The sequence below is a fragment of the Anastrepha ludens genome, chromosome 3, assembly GCF_028408465.1.
Source record: "Anastrepha ludens isolate Willacy chromosome 3, idAnaLude1.1, whole genome shotgun sequence".
In the NCBI taxonomy this organism is placed as follows: domain Eukaryota; kingdom Metazoa; phylum Arthropoda; class Insecta; order Diptera; family Tephritidae; genus Anastrepha; species Anastrepha ludens.
This window is the reverse complement of record NC_071499.1, coordinates 2,561,354-2,580,738: the sequence shown is the minus strand read 5'-3', so window position 1 is coordinate 2,580,738 and position 19,385 is coordinate 2,561,354. Positions and strand designations below refer to the sequence as shown.

Below are 19,385 nucleotides of genomic sequence, written 5' to 3'. Positions count from 1 at the left end.
TATAATGCCGACAAAAAGAAATCCCAAGGTAAGGAAAACAAACAGTTTGGGGGGAAAAAATTTAAATTTTAGACAAACTAGAATTAATAAAGGAATAAATAAATTTGAATTGTGAACTAAAAGAGTTGACTTTCTGAGAAATTGTCTACTAAATATGCAGAAAGACGAGTACAAATCGGTCATGAATTAAACACAAACCTGTATTTACCAAGTATAATTCTTAATTTCAACTCCAAAAGCGAAACCAAAATAGTTATTATTTCATTAAAGATTTTATTGCATAAAATTTAATATTTTCTAATGGTCAATATATTAAACTTACGCTAGATACAGTATTTTATGTAGAACATAATTTTTAACTAGAGCTTAGCGTTATTTTGTCATAACTCCATTTTTTATTACAAATGAATTTTCAATTAAAATATTAAATAAGAACAACTTATAAACGTATACATATACACACACATGTATATGTTCAGATATTTATTTATATTTATTAAGAAAGCTTGTAGTACAAATAATTATTGCAAATATCTTCTGGTTCTAGAAATACAAAATTTAATTTTTAAATACACAAAATATGCATGTATTGGTGTGCACACATACACCTCAACCGAAAAAAGCAGCGAGATTTTATTGGAAAATCGAAAACTGGCCCAATTGTATTCATGGGACGTCTTCCTAGAGTGAGGGGATTGCTTTTGAGACTTTGTCTATTTTACTAAAAGCTCGCTTACCGTTGCTAATACCGAAACACAACGAAAATATTGAAGTCGAAAAGAAACTACAAGTGGGTCTGAATAAATATAATCAGGGCTAAATTTGAACAGTACAATTAGGAGAAGAATGCGCCCAATATTTTGAAAGTGATCTGTTACGAGATAACTGATGGTTTTCATTTGAACGATGATTAGAATAATGAAAATATATCATAAAATGTAAGTTCTGTACTAATCTGGCCCAAAATTGCTTGTTTTCAGCTTTAAATGACTCAGACCATTTTCAAAACCAGCTAAATAATCAACATAAAATACAAATAATTGAGAGCAACAAAAGAAGAACTTTATAAAAACACAAATTTAATAAAGAAACGCAGTCAAAATGAATTATAAGTTTTATAGGAAACATATGCTTACATTTTTCATGCGATCCAGACCTCTTTAAAAGGATACTGAATAAACTCCATATAACAACAAAGTACCTCACACAATCTAGTTATTTAGGTTATTCGCTTTCAGTTAGAAGAGGAGTTGCCACCGTGTCTTTATCAGTATTGGCTGACTGCTATAACTAATTAGCTATGTTGGCCTTTTTTAAACTTAAGCCATTTTCATATTTACAAGAAACGATTTTCTGAAACAGTGTCCACAGCTTCATTCCCACCAACTATGCAAAAATGTTAGTGAAAATAATAGGATTAAGGTAATTTGATACAAATACAAATTGCATTGCTCTGAAATATGCCTGAAATTTCGTATGTATCTCTCGACAAAGTAGTACTCAGTTTACGTTGTGAAAACACCGCGCAACATGACGCCAGCAACATGATGCAGGCAACACCTATTTGAAATGCACATCTCATTTAAAATTGAGCGAAAACTGACGGTTCGTTCGCATTTTTAAGTGAAAAGTCTTCGCAAAGTGCATTAATTTGTTTAAAAATCTTTTCTTAACGAAATTTGTCAATTACTTCTGGGGCGATGCTCATAAATTTTACGCTTCTTATCATTTGGCAATCAATGATTCTAACAACATTTCACGGCAAGCCAAATGCATGTTGGTGGCCGTGAAATTGGTACTAGCCTCTAGATATTTAGATCACTTTCAAAATTGGCGTAACAGAAAGGCACGAAGGTGTAGTTCCTCGCTAGTAAAACTCGGCTAAGAAATTCACCACACCGCAACCAATTGGAATCGTAACCGATTTTTATTAGTTCGACTAGGAAATTCACCACACTGAAACCTATAGGAATCTTAACTTATTCTAATTAGATCTAATTGGTTTTTGGCTGGTGAATTTCTTAGCTGACTTTCGTTAGCGAAACGGACTAAAACGGGCCGAAACGGACCTTCTTTCTTTAGACATTCTTTGCTGTGAAAATATATTATTAAATATCTAAATGAACTTTTAAATGGTTGCGTCTAACGAATGCACCCCTGGAGTCTATAGTAGTCTACATAAAAAAATATTGACATTAAAAACACTTACGGCCCTGTAAAAAAGTTGATCAATTAATATTTGGTTTTTATCTCATCGATTTCAGTAAGGAAGTTAAACGAAATATCGTGGAATATGAATTACTTTTAGACATCCCAACTAGGAGTTGCAGGTATAAATACAGGTATATAGCGCAAATGCACTAGCCTGTCATCCCAGAGGATGTGGGTTCGAATCCCACGTACAGCACGGTTCTCGACTTTCCTAGTTTCTATAAAAAAAAAATATTCCTGAACCCCAACAATCTTATCCTTCCAATCCTTACTCCCGCTCAAAAGTCAGCGCATTACTTGCATTGTGGCTGCTAAAACAAGCAAAAAAAACAAAGAAAAAGTCATAGTTACACATTGCATCAGTGCCGCCAGCAAGAGGAAGCAGGAAATCGCGGTAATAGCGCAGACACACCAAATTTAGCGAAGTCCTCAACCATCTGTGTGATCCTTCTGCCAGAAAAATGTGACACACAGATGGCGCTTCAAGCAGTAAGAAGGCGTTGTTCGTAATAATACGTTCACATATGCATTAGTCACCTATAATTCCACCAAATTAATCCACCCGTTCATATGACAGATTACCTGCAAAATCTACAATCAGCTGTCAATACTGCTTTGAGAGGTTTTTCTTCATAGAAATTATTTTGGTGGAATATTTCGGTGTTTTTGGTTTCTTTAATTATTATTAACGATATGAAGAAAATGCAAAGAGAAGGAATTTAATAATTTAATTGCGCAATTGGCTGCTAATAAAGTTACAAATACAGTTGGAGGAAATCCGTATGCGACGTTTACTGAGGTTGCAAAAAATTATGGCAGTAATACGCATTCGAAATTCGATATTACATTTTATAGTAAGTAATAAGACGACAAAACGTTTATGGACACTCGCTTTTTTCTGTAAAATGAATCCATAATTAATAATATTTAATGAAAATTGTATTAGAATTATGTTCATTTCATTTAATTTAATTTTTATTTTGATGATTCTCCTTATATTCGTAATAATAATTATCGATAACACAGAAAACACGCGGTTGTATGTCAAAAGGTATCGTTATTATCTAGGATTATTTTATAATCTCAGATTTTGGGAGATAAATTTTGTATGGGAAATCGCGCTTTTTTATTACGGATTTTGAGTTAAGCGCGAAAAAGTAGATCATCAACTTATATGTGAACGTATTATAAGCAACGACAGGTGAGCATTCCCACTACTTAGGACTGATAGCGGCAGGCTAATCACCTACCCTGTTAGAAAGCAAAATATATTAACGAAACCAATGCAAGACTGAGTATTGTCGAGGCCCTATGCTCCCGAGCGGAGTGAACAAGGAAAAAAATACAATACACATATATGTACATATGTATATGTATTATTTTGGATGCTTTTAAGTATCTTTCTTCTTTTTTAAATTACAAAAGGCTTACATTCAATTTGTGTATAATTTATTAGAAGCCTTCAGACCAAACCTACAAATTTTTACTTCAATAACCAAAAATTACTTATTTGATTGATACCTAAATTCTCGCTGCCTTTCCTGCTGTTGCACACACATTCACATACACACCTTACGGTCCAGAATACTTTATCATAAATTTTTCTACGCGAAATCGAATATTAATATTGAGTACTACTCCCTTAATACTTTATATCTATCATATGTTGTTTCGTTCTAAACTCTTAAATTGTTAATACACGATTTCATAATTTCATTATTTATATTTGCCCCCACTTTTGGTAATATACAGGCGATTGTGGCCGATAAACGCAACTATCTCTTTCGCTCTAAAACTACAGTACAATACTCGCTATTTGCTAAATTAAAATTTACTCTCACATACACAATACATGTATAATAAGTTAATGAGCTTTTCTCGTCGCGTGAGCCAGTTTGTTTTTTTGTGTACATATGGGTTTGTGTGTGTTTGTATGTTTGATCACTAGTATACAATATTGCACCTCAATACATTGGACGCATCGACGACTCTGTCAGTCTTCGACTCCCCCGCTGGGCCACTCACATCTTCGCCTTTATCAGTGTCGGTAAGCCATCATTTCCGCGTAGCGCGTTGCATATGGTCATGAGATCCTTTCGGGCGTCTGACGTTGCGGCGGTGGTTGGTGCAAATGTGATGCGGTTGCACTTATTGGTATCGCGTTCGCCTTTTCGGACCCCGCCGGTGATTCTGCGCTGAAATCGCAGTCAGTCGGTGAGCCTTGGTAGGATCGTTCGGATAAGGTTTTTGGTTGTGGTGGTCCTCCGCTGTGTGGAGAACAGCGCGGTGAACGCGCTACAGTTGGTGGTGGTGGTGTGGAGTGTGGTGAGTGGGAATCGGATGATGGGCGTCGACAGAATGGATTAAGGCCATTGAAGGGCGCAGCCAGTAGATGAGGTGCCAAATGCGTGAAGCCTGGAAGCCCCGTTAGTCCAGGGAAGAGCAGTGGATTATTTGGGTGATTTAGAAGTAGACGCGGATCAGCCATAAAAGCTGTGTCTGGGAAATTTTGAGCGTGCGGTATTACCGTCGGCAAATGTGATTTCAGTGCGTCAAAGCTGAGTGGTGGCAAACCGTGAGAACCGGCATAGAGTCGAGCCAAAAATTCGGCTTGAATTGAATTCGGTATACCACAGGCCGGATTGGTAGTACTGCCGAAACCTTTGTTATTGTTCACTGCCATATGTTCGGCTAGGTTGTCGTGATGGTGATTGTCGCCCGTTGATAACAATTTTCGATGCAAATTAAGATTGGAGCTGTGACGGTCCCGGCTTCGTTTCGAAGGAAAGGCAGCATTGCAACCGTCAATATTGCATTTGTGGTGCAGTTTCAAGTGCACATTTTGGTAGTGGGTTTTTAAATGGAAGTGATTCTGGAATACCTCCCCACAAGCCGTGCATTTAAGCGGGTTATCTTTGTCGATGGGCACTTCAGTTTCTTCAGACAAAAAATCTCCATTGGTTTCATCGCTGGTTTGCTGTGGGAGAGACTCAACTGGCACCATTGGAATGTCGGGCTTGTCTCTACACTTTGTTGCATCATTTGACGGAACGATGTTGTTATTATTATTTTTGATTGGACATTCTAATTTGCTCTCATCTTCTACCAGCTCACTTTTTATCCTTAATAATTTATTTTCGTTTTCGTCTGGATTTATCTTTGTTTCTGATTCAAGAGGGTGTTCTTCGACGATTTCCTGTTTGATCGAAGCCAGTGGTTTTTCACTATCACCTGGAGAAGTGGCATTCAAAGTACTTGTGTCCATCGAATATTCTGACTTTCTTCTGTGTGTGGCGGATAAGTCTAATGAGTGTTCCTGTTCTTGTGGTTGGCTTGTGTCAGATCCATTCTGCAGATCTTGTTGTCGTTCATATTCTTCGTCAATCGGTTCTGATTTAAGTTGTGTGTTGGAAAATAAATGTGGGCGTGCCAAAGCCGTGGGTTCACTAGTTGAAGTTGATGGTGTCAGCGGTGGTGACGGAAGAACTTTTGTACTCTCGGTGGTATTCGCAATAGCCATCGTAGGTCCTGGACTCTCGGATTTTCGAGTTCGTTTGGACAAATCTAAAGATGCATTATCTTGAGAATCGTCACCCTTTGTTTCGTTATCCTCAGCCTCAGAACTCGCTTTTGGAACTGATTTTTTCAGCGACAAATCGGCGGCTACATCGTATTCGTTGGAGTTATCACAGGAGTTTTCATCCGATTGCACGGTACATCGAACTGGGTTCTGACTTTTTCGTTTGCGCTTGTTCGATGTGGAGCCAGGGGTGTTTGCAGTACTACTGCTGCCTCCACTACCCACGCCTGGAAAGGTAGAACTTTCGAAATCACCTCGAATGCTGAACGAATCGGTTACACTCAGTGAATCGTCGTTACTTTCGCTGCTATGCTGGTCAGCCACACCCGACTCGACATCGCAGTCACCGCTCGGTACTTTATTGGAAGGTGGTTCTTTGGTATGCTTGTAGTCAGTCGTAGGTGTGGTGAGATCCATATCGTGGCTGTTGTCTCCTATGTCGGAAGCTTCGTCTCCGCCACCATCAGTATTGTAGTCTTCTGAATTAGTTTTCTCTAAAATACTGTCACCTTCATCCCCCACCACCACAATACCCTCTCCTTCGTCATCATCATCGTCATCATCGTCGTCATCGTCCCCTATATGAATTCCACCATCTAATATGCTATCGTCTTCATCATCTTCCAAGTGACCTTCACTGCCTTGTCGATGACGAGAGCGTGTGTCATAACGCCCAAGCATGGCGCTGTCCATGTATGAACGGTGCATGAAGTCAGCTGATCCATGTTTGATATCGTGCATACTAGTCATTTGATGGTGTCTCATATCGGGCGGTGGTGTGAGTAGCGGAAAACTACCAAATGGATTGAGACCCGCCATTAGCCCGTTCGGTGGTTGTAAAAGCAAAGGATGAGGTTGAGCTGTGCGCCCGTCGTGGGGTGATATTTTACGCCTGAGGTGTGGAGAATGTAGCTTTGGATTCGGATTGGCACTGTGGCGATTCCTAGATCGGCGAGAACTGAACATCATACTACAGCCATCCACTGTGCATTTATGCATCTCTCGCAAATGTACCGCGGAAAAATGGATTTTCAGCGCACCTTTGTCACAAAAGGTCTTTAAGCAGACGTTGCATTGTACGCGTTTTTTGCCTGTGACCGGATTAATGAACTGTGTGCCCAAATTAGCTGGTAAAGTGCCCCATTGACGCTTGCCCGGCGAATGAGATTTCCGTCCGGGGCGCAAGCTTACACCAGCGGAAAATCGCGTAAGTCGCTGCGAGGAATGAGAAGACGAATGATCCATGTGACTTGATCGCGATTGACGAGATTCATGATGCTGACTTTGGTATGAATTAGAGATGGCGGTAGAGCCAATGGAAGTGGGTGGAGAAACCGAGTGATGATGGAGGCGATGGGAAGGTGGGTGTTGCCCGTGCAATGAGCCTGCCCCTTCGCGTAAGTGTCCCATATTTCCACTTTCGGTCTGATGTATAGAAAGCTTTGTCTCTTCAGTTTCTGGGGATTTAGATCTTATAGCTTGCTTCCCTATGTTAAGGTTATGATTGATTGTGGGAAAGTGTGACGCCAGGAGACTGTGGGGCATCGGATTACCAGAAGCTGCAGCCGCTGCAGCTATCGCCGCTACTTGATTACTAGTCAAGCCCGGAGGTAAGCTGGATGCTGTTGGTACACCCGTAGGAGAAGTGCCAGGTGGGCCGAGCGTGGGCGGTGGTGGTGGAGGTGGCGGTAGAGGAAATGGCAGCGGATGTCCCGACATAGCCATCGCATTGAAGAACTGGTTGCTTTGGGCTGCAGCAGCCGCAGCTGCAGCGACTGCCGCGTTCTTCTCGGATGGAGTGGAAGCTTCGTTGATACGTCGGCGCGCTTGGGCTAGCATTGCCGCTTGCTGCGCTGCCTGCTGCTGCAGGTGCTGATGATGCGCCAGCTCATTTGGACTCATCCGCGCTGGTGGCAGAGGTGGCAAAGTACCAAACGCCGCAGAACTTATTTTGCGAAAATCGAAAGGTTGCATGCTTTGCAAGTGGCTAAGTGGATTATGCGGGTTGTGAGATGAGCTCATATTTACAGACTGCTGAATATTTCCACCAGGTGTACTCGCGCTGGTGGAAGACGAACTGGCTGGTGAATGCTGTTGTTGCGTGCTTATTGTGCTAGAGCTAGAGTTGGATGTTGCTGGAAGTGGCGGTGGTGGGGGTAGACCACAAGCTGGAGAAGCCTGATTGCGAAAATAATTGCTTAAATGATTTGGCGGTGCCAAACTGTTCCCAACCGAGGCCGCTGCCGAAAGCTTCTGATGCAATTGGGATTGAAGTTGCATCTGCGCATGGGCCAATGAACTCAGATGCATATTCATGGGATGAGCTGCTGCGCGGGGTGGCGACGGACGGCGACTCGGTGACATAACCATTGACGCTGTGGAGGTTGTTGTTGTATTAAGCTGATGATGATGGGCGTTCCGTTTGTTGGACAGTTCGTGATCGGAGCTTGAGCGCCGCACAAGCGCTTGTTGTTGCTGCTGCAATTGTTGTTGGTGTTGCTGATGTTGTAGCTGTTGGCGCTCGTAGCTGTAGACCAGTGCAGCGGCCTGTGCTTGCGCATGAGCTTGAGCGTGAGCGTGCGCCTTCTTCAGATATTCAAGCTCGAGGTCTTGCAGCTGTGAGCTCGTCGATAGCGAATGTGGACCAGAGGCAATGGCGGCGGCGGCAGCAGCAGACGCTGACTGTAGTGTTGCCGGTAGTGGGAGCGGATAGTGTTGTGCTTGCGGATATTGCTGTGCTGGATGTCGCTGCTGGAATCCGTTACTGGACTTTTCCTGATTAATATTCATTAAGCCGCCGTTTTGCGCAGATTAGCGTTATTGCAGTGGTTGCAGTAGGTAAGACTAGAAGTACTCGCTCTACGTTCTTGCTGACGTTATTGATCTTACTGGAAAAGCAGTTATTGTCGTAATGAATGCTAATCGTACACTCTCGAGTGCATGGATACCGCATGGCGATCCCGACACTACCCACAACCAACTCAAAATTTGTTGCTGATAGAATCTGAAAGAGAAAAAAAGAGCAATCAAGTGTTGAATTGGAATAAAACTTTAAATTACATTCATATTAAAAACTAATTCTGCCACAAACAACACACTCAACAGTTCCTCAATTCCTCAGCTCAAACACACTTACGCTCACATACTCGTACATGTTCATAATTCGCATCAGGGCTGTCAAGTGGCTTGCTATGGACCCTTGTCATTGAGTAAACATGTCCATAAAATAAACTCAAACGCTTCGGATTCGACAATGTGATGTGTAAACAAGCGCAACGAGCCATGCAAGGACGCGGCTTCCTCGAACCCTCGTTGTACACCTTTACACCTTCCTGCATAGAGGCGTACGTATTTACCTATACTACCACCACACCTACTTATATATTTTGTGACGTATAAACGTATGCATACAATAGTGCGCATATCGCTTTCTACAAATGCATGTGTGTCCTGTGGCAATGCGACAATTTAGTGGCATTGTGTTCCGCTTGTGAGGAGCTCGAAGCGGCGTGTCACAGTATGTGTTGCGGCTAACACGGAGTGACACTGGAATCGTGGAAATGTTGCGTTCTCGCTCGAGCGCTTGACAAGCAGCAACATATGCCCCACATATTGCACGCACATACTCACACACACGGGGATTAAAAGAAGTCGAGGCTACTGGATGCTTGCGCGAACACTACAGCGCCAACTCGAAATACCGACTGATGAGGTTCCCCAGAGCTTGCGTTTCTTGGCATTGAACAAAAGTACGTAGAACCAAGTCGAATTCAGCCACCTTAAACACGCAAACATGACTACTTACATACACAATCACGCAGCATAGCACACCATGCATATGGGGTTCTCTGCTCGTGCATTGTTTGATCGGTTCGCATTGGTGTACCTTTGGAAATGTGGTTGGTTGTCTTACTCTATTTCGTCAAGTACCCCATCAGCCGCACTTTTGTTATGATCAAGTCTTCGAAATGACTGTTGGTGCGCCAGTTGTTCGTAGGTTGTTGCCATCTTGCTGACCGATTGCTATTTCTGTTATTGTTACAGTCTCGAGTGTCACATATCAGTGAGAGTTGAAGTGCCCATACAAAATTGTCACATCATTATTGTTATTTTTTGTCAAGTATTTTTTCAAGTGCATAGTTTATGAACTCCAGTAAGTATCACTTTGGGAGGTCTTTATACGTCAGTTTTCATATGAAATTCATTCAAGTGCTTCAGTTGACATTACCGTGGGGTCTATTAAATGATTGCACGGGACGAGGTGTAAACAAATAAATTCATATTTACTATCGCTCATTTACTTCAATAGTGGCATAACTCAAAAAGTAAAATGTCAAGAAAAATGGAGTCAAAGTTTTCAATTTACTGCGTCTCCCTAAGTAAAAGCAAATACATAAATATTTGTATCTAATGAGATGTTGTTGAAAGATGACCACAAGCATTTCTGCATTCTTATTTAAAAAATGCTTCTGGATTATGCCACTACTGGAGTAAATGAGCAATATGTATACATGCAAATGATATTTTGGACATGATTTTTAATTGAGAGAAACATTTTTATTTTCATTATTTGTTATTCATAGAGAAGCATTACAAAATGCCTAAGGCCTTTTATATACACGAAGTTAGTTTCTAAATTCTTAACGGAAACGAAATTGATGTTGATAATTGTGGTACATGTTAATAAGAGTACTCAGAGCGTGAACCAAATTCGATGAACTTTGGGAAATAATATCTTAAACAATGTATAATAAGAGTTGTAGGGTCGTAGATGAGCTAGACGCCGCTATGGGTGAGAATCCTGAGAAATCAAACTTATAAAATGGTCTATGTCCTAATGTCACTTATAAAGATTCCAAATTCCACATTTTGGATCCTTCACCACCACTAGACCAGTAACGGAGGAAAAGCATAAAGACGTTAGGTGCTTACTACCATACATCCCTCCACTTCTTCAAGAACATTTTAAAAAATTTCATAATTTCATAATTTCGGTTCATCAAGACGAATAAAATTCTAAATAAAAAGGTCGCATAATGGGAAAATATTTTTTTAATTTATTTAAATCCATTTCATTAAATCGGGAAATATATGACTTAGACAACTTTCATAATTAAGGGGACAAATATCGTCTCTCCATTAAAAATCACCTAGAAACAGGTGCGTACGTTTTACTTGCCAATTTGAATGTAGCTCTGTATGTACTCATGGTCACTGAACTAATTTTTTGCATGCATATGTATACCCACAAACAAACTGTGCTTCCAAGTAAAAATATTTGTTTGATAAAAATAAAAGAATGCTTTGTTTTGACAAAACTGACTCTTCAAAATGGTCCTCCACTGAGTACACAGCGACTGCATCTTTATATAAGCGTGAACATTGAGTGTTTTGTCCTTCAAGACTTCGGTGCTGATGTTTTGAATGACTTCTACGTAACCAATAGGGCTTACTTTAATCGTGAAATGCTCTTTCAGAAAAGATAAAAGCCACATAGTACACAAGTCAAGTGGTGAACACAAGTCAAAATGTCTTTATAGTTCTACAAGCGCCAGCTTCTTCAGAGCCACCTTCTACTCAAGATATCCAACCTATTCCATACTTCTTCTTCTTAATTGGCGCTATAACCGCTTACGCGATTTTGGCCGAGTTCAACAAAGCGCGCCAGTCGTTTCTTTCTCGTGCTAACCGGCGCCAATTAGACACCAAGACACACCAAGTGAAGCCAAGTCCTTCTCCACCTGATCTTTCCAACGCAGAGGAGGCTTTCTTCTTCCTCTACTACTACCAGCTGGTACTGCATCGAATACTTTCAAAGCCAGAGCGTTTGTATCCATTCGGACGACATAATCCAGCCAACGTAGCCGCTGGATCTTTATTCGCTGGGCTAGGTCTATGTCGTCGTAAAGCTCATACAGCTCATCGTTCCATTGCCTGCGATATTCGCCGTTGCCAACGTGCAAAGGTTCAAAATCTTCCGCAGAATTTTTCTCTCAAACACTCCAAGCGTCGCTTCGTCGGATGTTGTCATCGACCACGCTTCTGCACCATACGTTAGGACGGGAATGATGAGAGCCTTGTAGAGTGGTAGCTTTGTTCGTCGAGAGAGGACTTTACTACTCAGTTGCCTATTTAGTCCATAGCAGCACTTGTTGGCAAGAGATATTCTACGGTGGATTTCAAGGCTGACATTGTTATCGGTGTTAATGCTGGTTCCTAAGTATACGAAGTCCTTTACAATCTCGAAATCATAACTGTCAACAGTATCGTGGGTGCCGATACGCGAACTTGGCTGGTTTTTGATGAACCAGTTGTGATAGAATGGCGGCCGCCTTAGCCGAATGGGTTGGTGCGTGGCTACCATTCGGAATTCACAGAGAGAACGTAGGTTCGAGTCTCGGTGAAACACCAAATTAAGAAAAACTTTTTTCTAAAAGCGGCCGCCCCTCGGCAGGCAATGACAAACCTCCGAGTGTATTTCTGCCATGAAAAAGCTCCTCATAAAAATATTTGCCGTTCGGAGTCGGCTTAAAACTGTAGGTCCCCCCATTTGTGGAGCAACATTAAGACGCACACTAGAAATAGGAGGAGGAGCTCGGCCAAACACCCAAAAAGGGTGTACGCGACAATTATATATATAAGTTAACACATCCGGTCAGACAAAGTCAACGACTGCAGTTCTGCACGATCAGCAAAGCTGCAACAATGTTTAATGCCAATTATGCCAAACTCCACAATACGTTGCCGTCAACATTCCATGCGCCGTCGCGACGTTGAAACATAATCCATTCAGCATAATCGCTGACACACGGATTTGACCAATAAAGGAACAAGTAATAATTCTATTTCGCTAATTTAACTTCGTGCTAGAGATCACAAGTGAACAGCCCGAGTATATTAATTATTAACTGGCGCCCAACGTGGGGCCTGCTCATCAAAGAAATCTCAAGCAAGGAGGCAACATCGTTGGATCGACATCGTTGGACTTGCAGACGGGATAAACAGACGAAAAAGGAGAGCTACAATAACATATAAAAACCATAGTTTTAAAGAAATGTGAGTAGAGTGCTTATTTAAAGTAAATAAATACAAAAATTTAAACAAAAAGTGTTTGTAAAGTGTCTTTGCGACGGAAAATTTTTGAATTAAATTGAAAATCTTATGAGTAAAGAAGAGGTATATGACCTAGAACTAGAGGAACTAATAAAAGATTTAAAAAACAAACTAGTGCCGGAACAAACAAAAAATAAAATGGCAGTGAGTGAAGAAAATCTGAAAGCGCTGCTCGAGTATGCAGTAAACAGTGCATTAGAAAATCAAGCGCAATTATTTGAAAGAAAAATGGAGGAAATGAGAAACGAGTTTAGAAACGCAACAGTGTCCGTACCCGAGGTTGAAGTGTTTAAAGATGCAGAAATTATTGTAGGTATTAAATGTGACGAAACACTGGACATAATAAAATCAGTACCAGACTTTGAGGGAAAAATCGAGACTTATGTTTCGTGGCGGAAAGCTGCACACACTGCATATAAAATCTTTGAAAATTACGTAGGAAGCTCAAAGCATTATCAGGCGCTGGGTATAATTAGGAATAAAATCAAGGTCGTCATACGACACTCCACTAAATTTTAAATCAATTATCAATAGACTTGACTTTACATACGCCGATAAACGCCCCATCTAAATAATCGAGCAAGAGTTGTCCGTTCTACGTCAGGGAACCCTGACAATAACCCAATATTCTGAGGAAATTGAAAAGAAATTAACATTACTCATAAACAAAACAATTATGACTTACGATTCTACTTTGGCTGCTTCTCTAAACGAAAAATACAGAGCAGATGCATTGAGAGTCTTCATTTCAGGCACAAAGAAATCTCTCAGTGACATTCTATTTTCAGCAAGGCCAAAAGATTTGCCATCAGCACTGGCACTTTCACAGGAAGTTGAATCTAATCATGAACGCTTCCAATTCGCTAGTAGTTTTGCTAGGAATAATGAAGAAAGAGCTCAGCGTCAGGAACAGAGACAGCAAAGGCAGCCCACTGTAGAAAGTACCCCAAACCAAGTGAGAACTCCATTTTACAAACAAAAAACCCAAAACAATAGCCCGAATATAAAACAAGAACCACCACAGCCTATGGACGTTGACACTTCATCTCGGTTTAGGCAAACAACTCAATACCCAAACCAAGGTGGTTCCTACCAAAATCAGGTGCCAAAAAGAGCAAGTAGTGGAACAGCTAGAACTACCGGTCCCAAACAACAGAGAATTAATCATCTCTCACAAGATGAAAATTCTGAAGGTCAATCGGAACAAGAGTACCAAGCAGTAGCGGAGGCTGAGGTATCAGATTTGGAAGATGAGGATCAGATTCAAGAGGTCAATTTTTTAGAAATTGCTCCCTGTTACCGTTTGTAGAGCGAACGATAACAGGTAGACAGATTAAATTACTTATAGACACAGGCGCTTCAAAAAACTATATAAAACCAATCCCGGAACTTAAAAATGTAACTAAAGTTAAAGAAAAATTTTTAGTTAAGTCACTTCATGGCTTTAACGCCGTTCAAGAGAAATGTCTTATGCACCTTTTTAATACAACAACCACATTTTTTTTACTTCCCAGCTTATCAAGCTTTGATGGAATAATAGGACTTGATTTTTAAAAAAAAATTAACGCAAATCTAGATTTGAAAAATAACGTCTTAAAAACAAAAAATGGATCTGAAATAATTCAATATAAAAAAAGCCCAAATGTTAACTTTACCGAAGTAGAAAATATAAAAGTTCCGCAAGAAATTGAAAAAGAATTTAAGAAAATGTTACAAGAAAAAATAAATGCTTTCGCTGACCCTAACGAATCTCTTCCTTACAACACAAATATTATCGCTACAATTCGAACAGAAGACGAAAAAGCAGTGTTCTCTAGACTTTACCCATACCCATTAGGAGTATCAGAGTTTGTCAATAACGAAACTAATGACATGCTGAGAAACAATATTATCAGACTAATTATTATCTAATTCACCGTATAATAATCCGGTGTGGGTAGTAGATAAAAAGGGTCTAGACGAACAAGGAAATAGGAAAAAACGCCTTGTAATTGACTTTAGGAAACTTAATTCAAAAACTGTTGATGACAAATACCCTATACCGAACATTGTAGCTATTCTCTCAAACCTTGGTAAAGCCAAATATTTCAGCACACTCGATCTGAAATCAGGATTTCATCAAATACTTCTTGCAGAAAAAGATAGAGAAAAAACTGCATTTTCTGTAGGAAATGGGAAGTATGAATTTTGCAGACTTCCCTTTGGTTTGAAGAATGCCCCCGGAATTTTCCAACGAGCAATTGACGGCGTACTTAGAGAACAGATTGGGAAGTCATGCTACGTCTACGTGGATGACGTGATCATATTCTCTGAAAATATGCAAAATCATGTTCACCACATCGCCTGGGTACTAGATAAATTGTATAACGCTAACATGAGGGTATCACGGAAAAAATCTCACTTTTTTAAAGAAAAGGTCGAGTATCTTGGATTTGTGGTCTCCCGTGGCGGTATAACAACTAATCCCAGCAAAGTTGAAGCACTTAGCAAATTTCAACAGCCTACCAACCTGTTCCAAGTTAGATCATTCCTTGGTCTAGCGAGCTATTACAGATGCTTTATAAAAAATGTTGCATCTATAGCCAAACCATTGACAGACATGCTAAAGGGTGATAATGGTAAAACAAGTGCAGGACAATCGAAAAAAATTCCTGTTAACCTTGATGAAAAGCAGATAGCCACCTTCGAGAAATTAAAGAATATCTTAATATCTTATCTCCGAAGATGTAATGCTCCTATACCCTGATTACCAGAAGCCATTCGATTTGACGACAGATGCTTCGTCCTCTGGCTTAGGCGCCGTTTTGTCACAAAACAAGAAGCCGATAACCATGATTTCCAGGACTTTAAGAGGCAACGAATTAAATTTCGCCACAAATGAACGTGAGCTACTTGCAATAGTGTGGGCCCTAAAATCCCTAAGAAACTATTTGTACGGTGTAAAAAATTTAAGTATTTATACCGATCATCAGCCACTAACATTTGCAGTCTCAGACAAAAACACTAATGCAAAAATTAAGAGATGGAAATCCTTTATCGATGAGCACAACGCTCAAATTTTCTACAAGCCCGGTAAAGAAAATTTTGTCGCCGATGCTCTATCAAGACAAAACCTTTACGCTCTCGAAGAAGATGCTCCATCAGACTTAGCCACTATGCATAGTGAGTTGTCATTGACATACACTATCGAGTCTACTGAAAAACCGATTAATTGTTTCAGGAACCAAATAATTATTGAAGAAAGCACTATAGCTTCTGAAAAAATTATTATTATGTTCGGACAAAAAACAAGACATATCATACACTTTTCGAATAGAGAAAACTTAATAGAAAAAGTGTGTGATGCGGTTAAAAAAGAAGTAGTGAATGCAATCAAATGCGACCTGCCGATACTATATTAGCATTTATACAAAACAAGCTAGTTGAGACTTTCCCTTCAACCAAATTTTTTCACTCAAATAAATTGGTCATCGATGTTCATGATAGGAATGAGCAAAAAGAAATCATAGTCGCAGAACATGGCAGAGCACATAGATCAGCGCAAGAGAATATAAAACAAATTCTCCAAGACTATTTTTTCCCAAAAATGACCCGTCTAGCAAACGAAGTAGTTGCAAATTGTAAGACTTGCAGCAAAGGAAAATATGACCGACACCCACAAAAACAGTACATTGGCGAAACGCCAGTCCCTAATCAAGTAGGAGAAATTCTCCATATTGACATTTTTTCTACAGATAAAAAGTATTTTCTAACCTGTATTGATAAATTTTCTAAATTTGCCATTGTTCAGCCCATAGCTTCCAGAACGATAATAGATATTGAGTCCCCCATCTTACAGCTCATGAATTTCTACCCTAATACTAAAATTATCTACTGCGATAACGAACCATCACTGAATTCAGGAACAATAAGGTCTCTTTTAAAAAACCGGTTTAATGTTGATATTGTAAATTCGCCACCACTACATAGTACTTCAAATGGACAGGTAGAAAGATTTCACAGTACTCTTGCAGAAATTGCCAGATGCTTGAAATTAGAAAAACAATTAAATGACACTACTGATATTATACTTCAGGCAACAATAGAATACAATAAATCAATTCACTCAGTCGTTAATAAAAAACCAATCGACATAATTCATGCATCCCCACCAGAATTCGAAGCAGAAATAAGAGAAAAAATATCTAAAGCGCAAGATCTGCTACTGAAAAGACAAAACGCGGACAGAAGAAATATAACTTTTCAAATAGGCGACAAGGTACTTATGAAATTAAATAAAAGACTTGGTAACAAGCTAACTCCTTTGTTTGAGGAAGTCATTGTGGAAGCCGATTTGGGGTCAACGGTTCTTATAAAGGGGAGGGAGGTACACAAGGATAACATAAGATAAAAAAAATAATTATCCTTCCAGTACTTATTCTGCTCTGTATCCTATCTTTACTAGGGTTTGGATTCTTCGCCTTCTACTTCTAGTAGCAGCAGCAGCTGGAAAGATTATCAATTACTCGAACTCGGACTATATTCCCATCATGGACGGAAACGTAGTTATTTGGGAAAATTTTAAAATTTTAAGACATTCTTCTAATCTCACAATGTACTCGGATATTGCCAAGGAAACTAATTCACTTATGAAACATTTCCCACAGTCTCATATGAGACAAATTCTTGAATCAGATTTAGGTCATATTAGGACACTGCTAGAAACGGTTAATATTCACCATAGGCAAGCTAGGAGTATAAATATTTTAGGAACAGCTTTAAAGATAGTAGCGGGAACTCCTGACTTTGATGACTTCGAAAATCTGAAATTTCACCAGCAAAAACTAACTGACTCAATTGAACAACAGGCAGTTATAAATACAAAAGTACAAGAAAAAATTAATAACTTAACAGAATCCGTAAATAAAATAATTAGATTTGCAAAAGAGAAACAGATCGATACAGGAAACCTCTATCAAGCATTACTCACAAGAAATAGAATTATAATCTCTGAACTCGAAACATTAATGTTGTCTATTACACTCGCAAAGATTCAAATTATAAACCCAACAATTCTTGACTCTAATGACCTAAGTCAAATTTTAAATGAGCACTCTACAAATTTAACTATAACAGATTTAATTGAAATAGCTTATGTAAAAGTCTTTTTAGATCATAATTTTGTACACTTTCTTATCAAGTACCCAAATCCTAGCGTAATATGTAAGAAAATAACCATATTCCCCGTTCAACATAATGGAACGATACTTGACCTCGAAGAAAATAACAACGTCGCAGATTGTAGTAACAATATCTTAGCAATTGGAAACTGCACCGCTACTCTCACCTCTACATTCTGCAAACAGCTGAAATCAACAACTTGTGCGCAGCAACTACATTCTGGAGGTATAGCACACTGTAAGACTCGTCCCAGCCACCTGCAGCCACTGATGGTAATTGACGATGGTATCATCGTTATCAACGAAGCTACAGCTACAATACAGATGAATAACAACACGGATAGAGTCATCCACGACACACACTTGCTGACGTTTGATGAGGAAATCTACGTGAATGGGTCTCTCTTTGAAAATACCAAAAACATACTCAGGCGTCATCCAGGCCCAGCAATATCGGCAACCCTAAACATAACTGGCCACCGAGAGATTTTAAGCATGCCCTATCTTCAGAGGCTGAACTTTGAGAATCTTCAATATATTGGAAACATCGAAAAAAAACTGTCAATATGGCCTATGATGTTTGCAGCATCTCTTGTCACTCTGATCATCGGTCTCGTCGTCTTCAAGGTTCATCAAAAGTGCAAAGAGAATAAACAACAAATCTCGATACGAGCTGTCATCGACACTTTGAGGAAAACCGAGGACGGCCTTCAAACTAGTGAGGGAGGAGTTAACACATCCGGTCAGACAAAGTCAACGACTGCAGTTCTGCACGATCAGCAAAGCCGCAACAATGTTTAATGCCAATTATGCCAAACTCCACAATACGTTGCCGTCAACATTCCATGCGCCGTCGCGACGTTGAAACATAATCCATTCAGCATAATCGCTGACACAGCGATTATAGGTCAGGGCTAGCTTATGTTAAGAATATTTTGTCATTTATATTGCAGTACCGATTTGACCAATAAAGGAACAAGTAATAATTCTATTTCGCTGATTTAACTTCGTGCTAGAGATCACAAGTGAACAGCCCGAGTATATTAATTATTAACTTATATATATAGTTGTGATAGAATCTGTAGTGGCCAGATATGACACGTTTTGTACAAACGGCACAAAACTGCTGCCACTGACGAAATACAATTTTGAGCTCTTCTTGCAATATATGGTGTACGTCTTGATGTGCAACTCCGAACGGCAGATATTTTTATGAGGAGCTTTTTCATGGCAGAAATACACTCGGAGGTTTGCCATTGCCTGCCGAGGGGCCGTTTTCTATAATTTTGCTGTTTTATGCACGGAGATTCGAAACTACGCAT

The 19,385-nt window shown here is 39.7% G+C and overlaps 1 protein-coding gene across 1 annotated transcript in view; it reads right to left on the bottom strand.

Moving 5' to 3' along the window:
• Window positions 1-308: 308 nt before the first annotated feature.
• Window positions 309-19,385, bottom strand: part of LOC128856821 (uncharacterized) — a 74,176-nt gene continuing 55,099 nt past the window's right edge. Inside the window, exon 3 of the mRNA XM_054092180.1 lies at window positions 309-8,795. Within this exon, the coding sequence (XP_053948155.1) occupies window positions 4,295-8,581 (4,287 nt within the window). The 5' untranslated portion in view covers window positions 8,582-8,795 and the 3' untranslated portion in view covers window positions 309-4,294. The remainder of the gene's footprint in view (window positions 8,796-19,385) is intronic.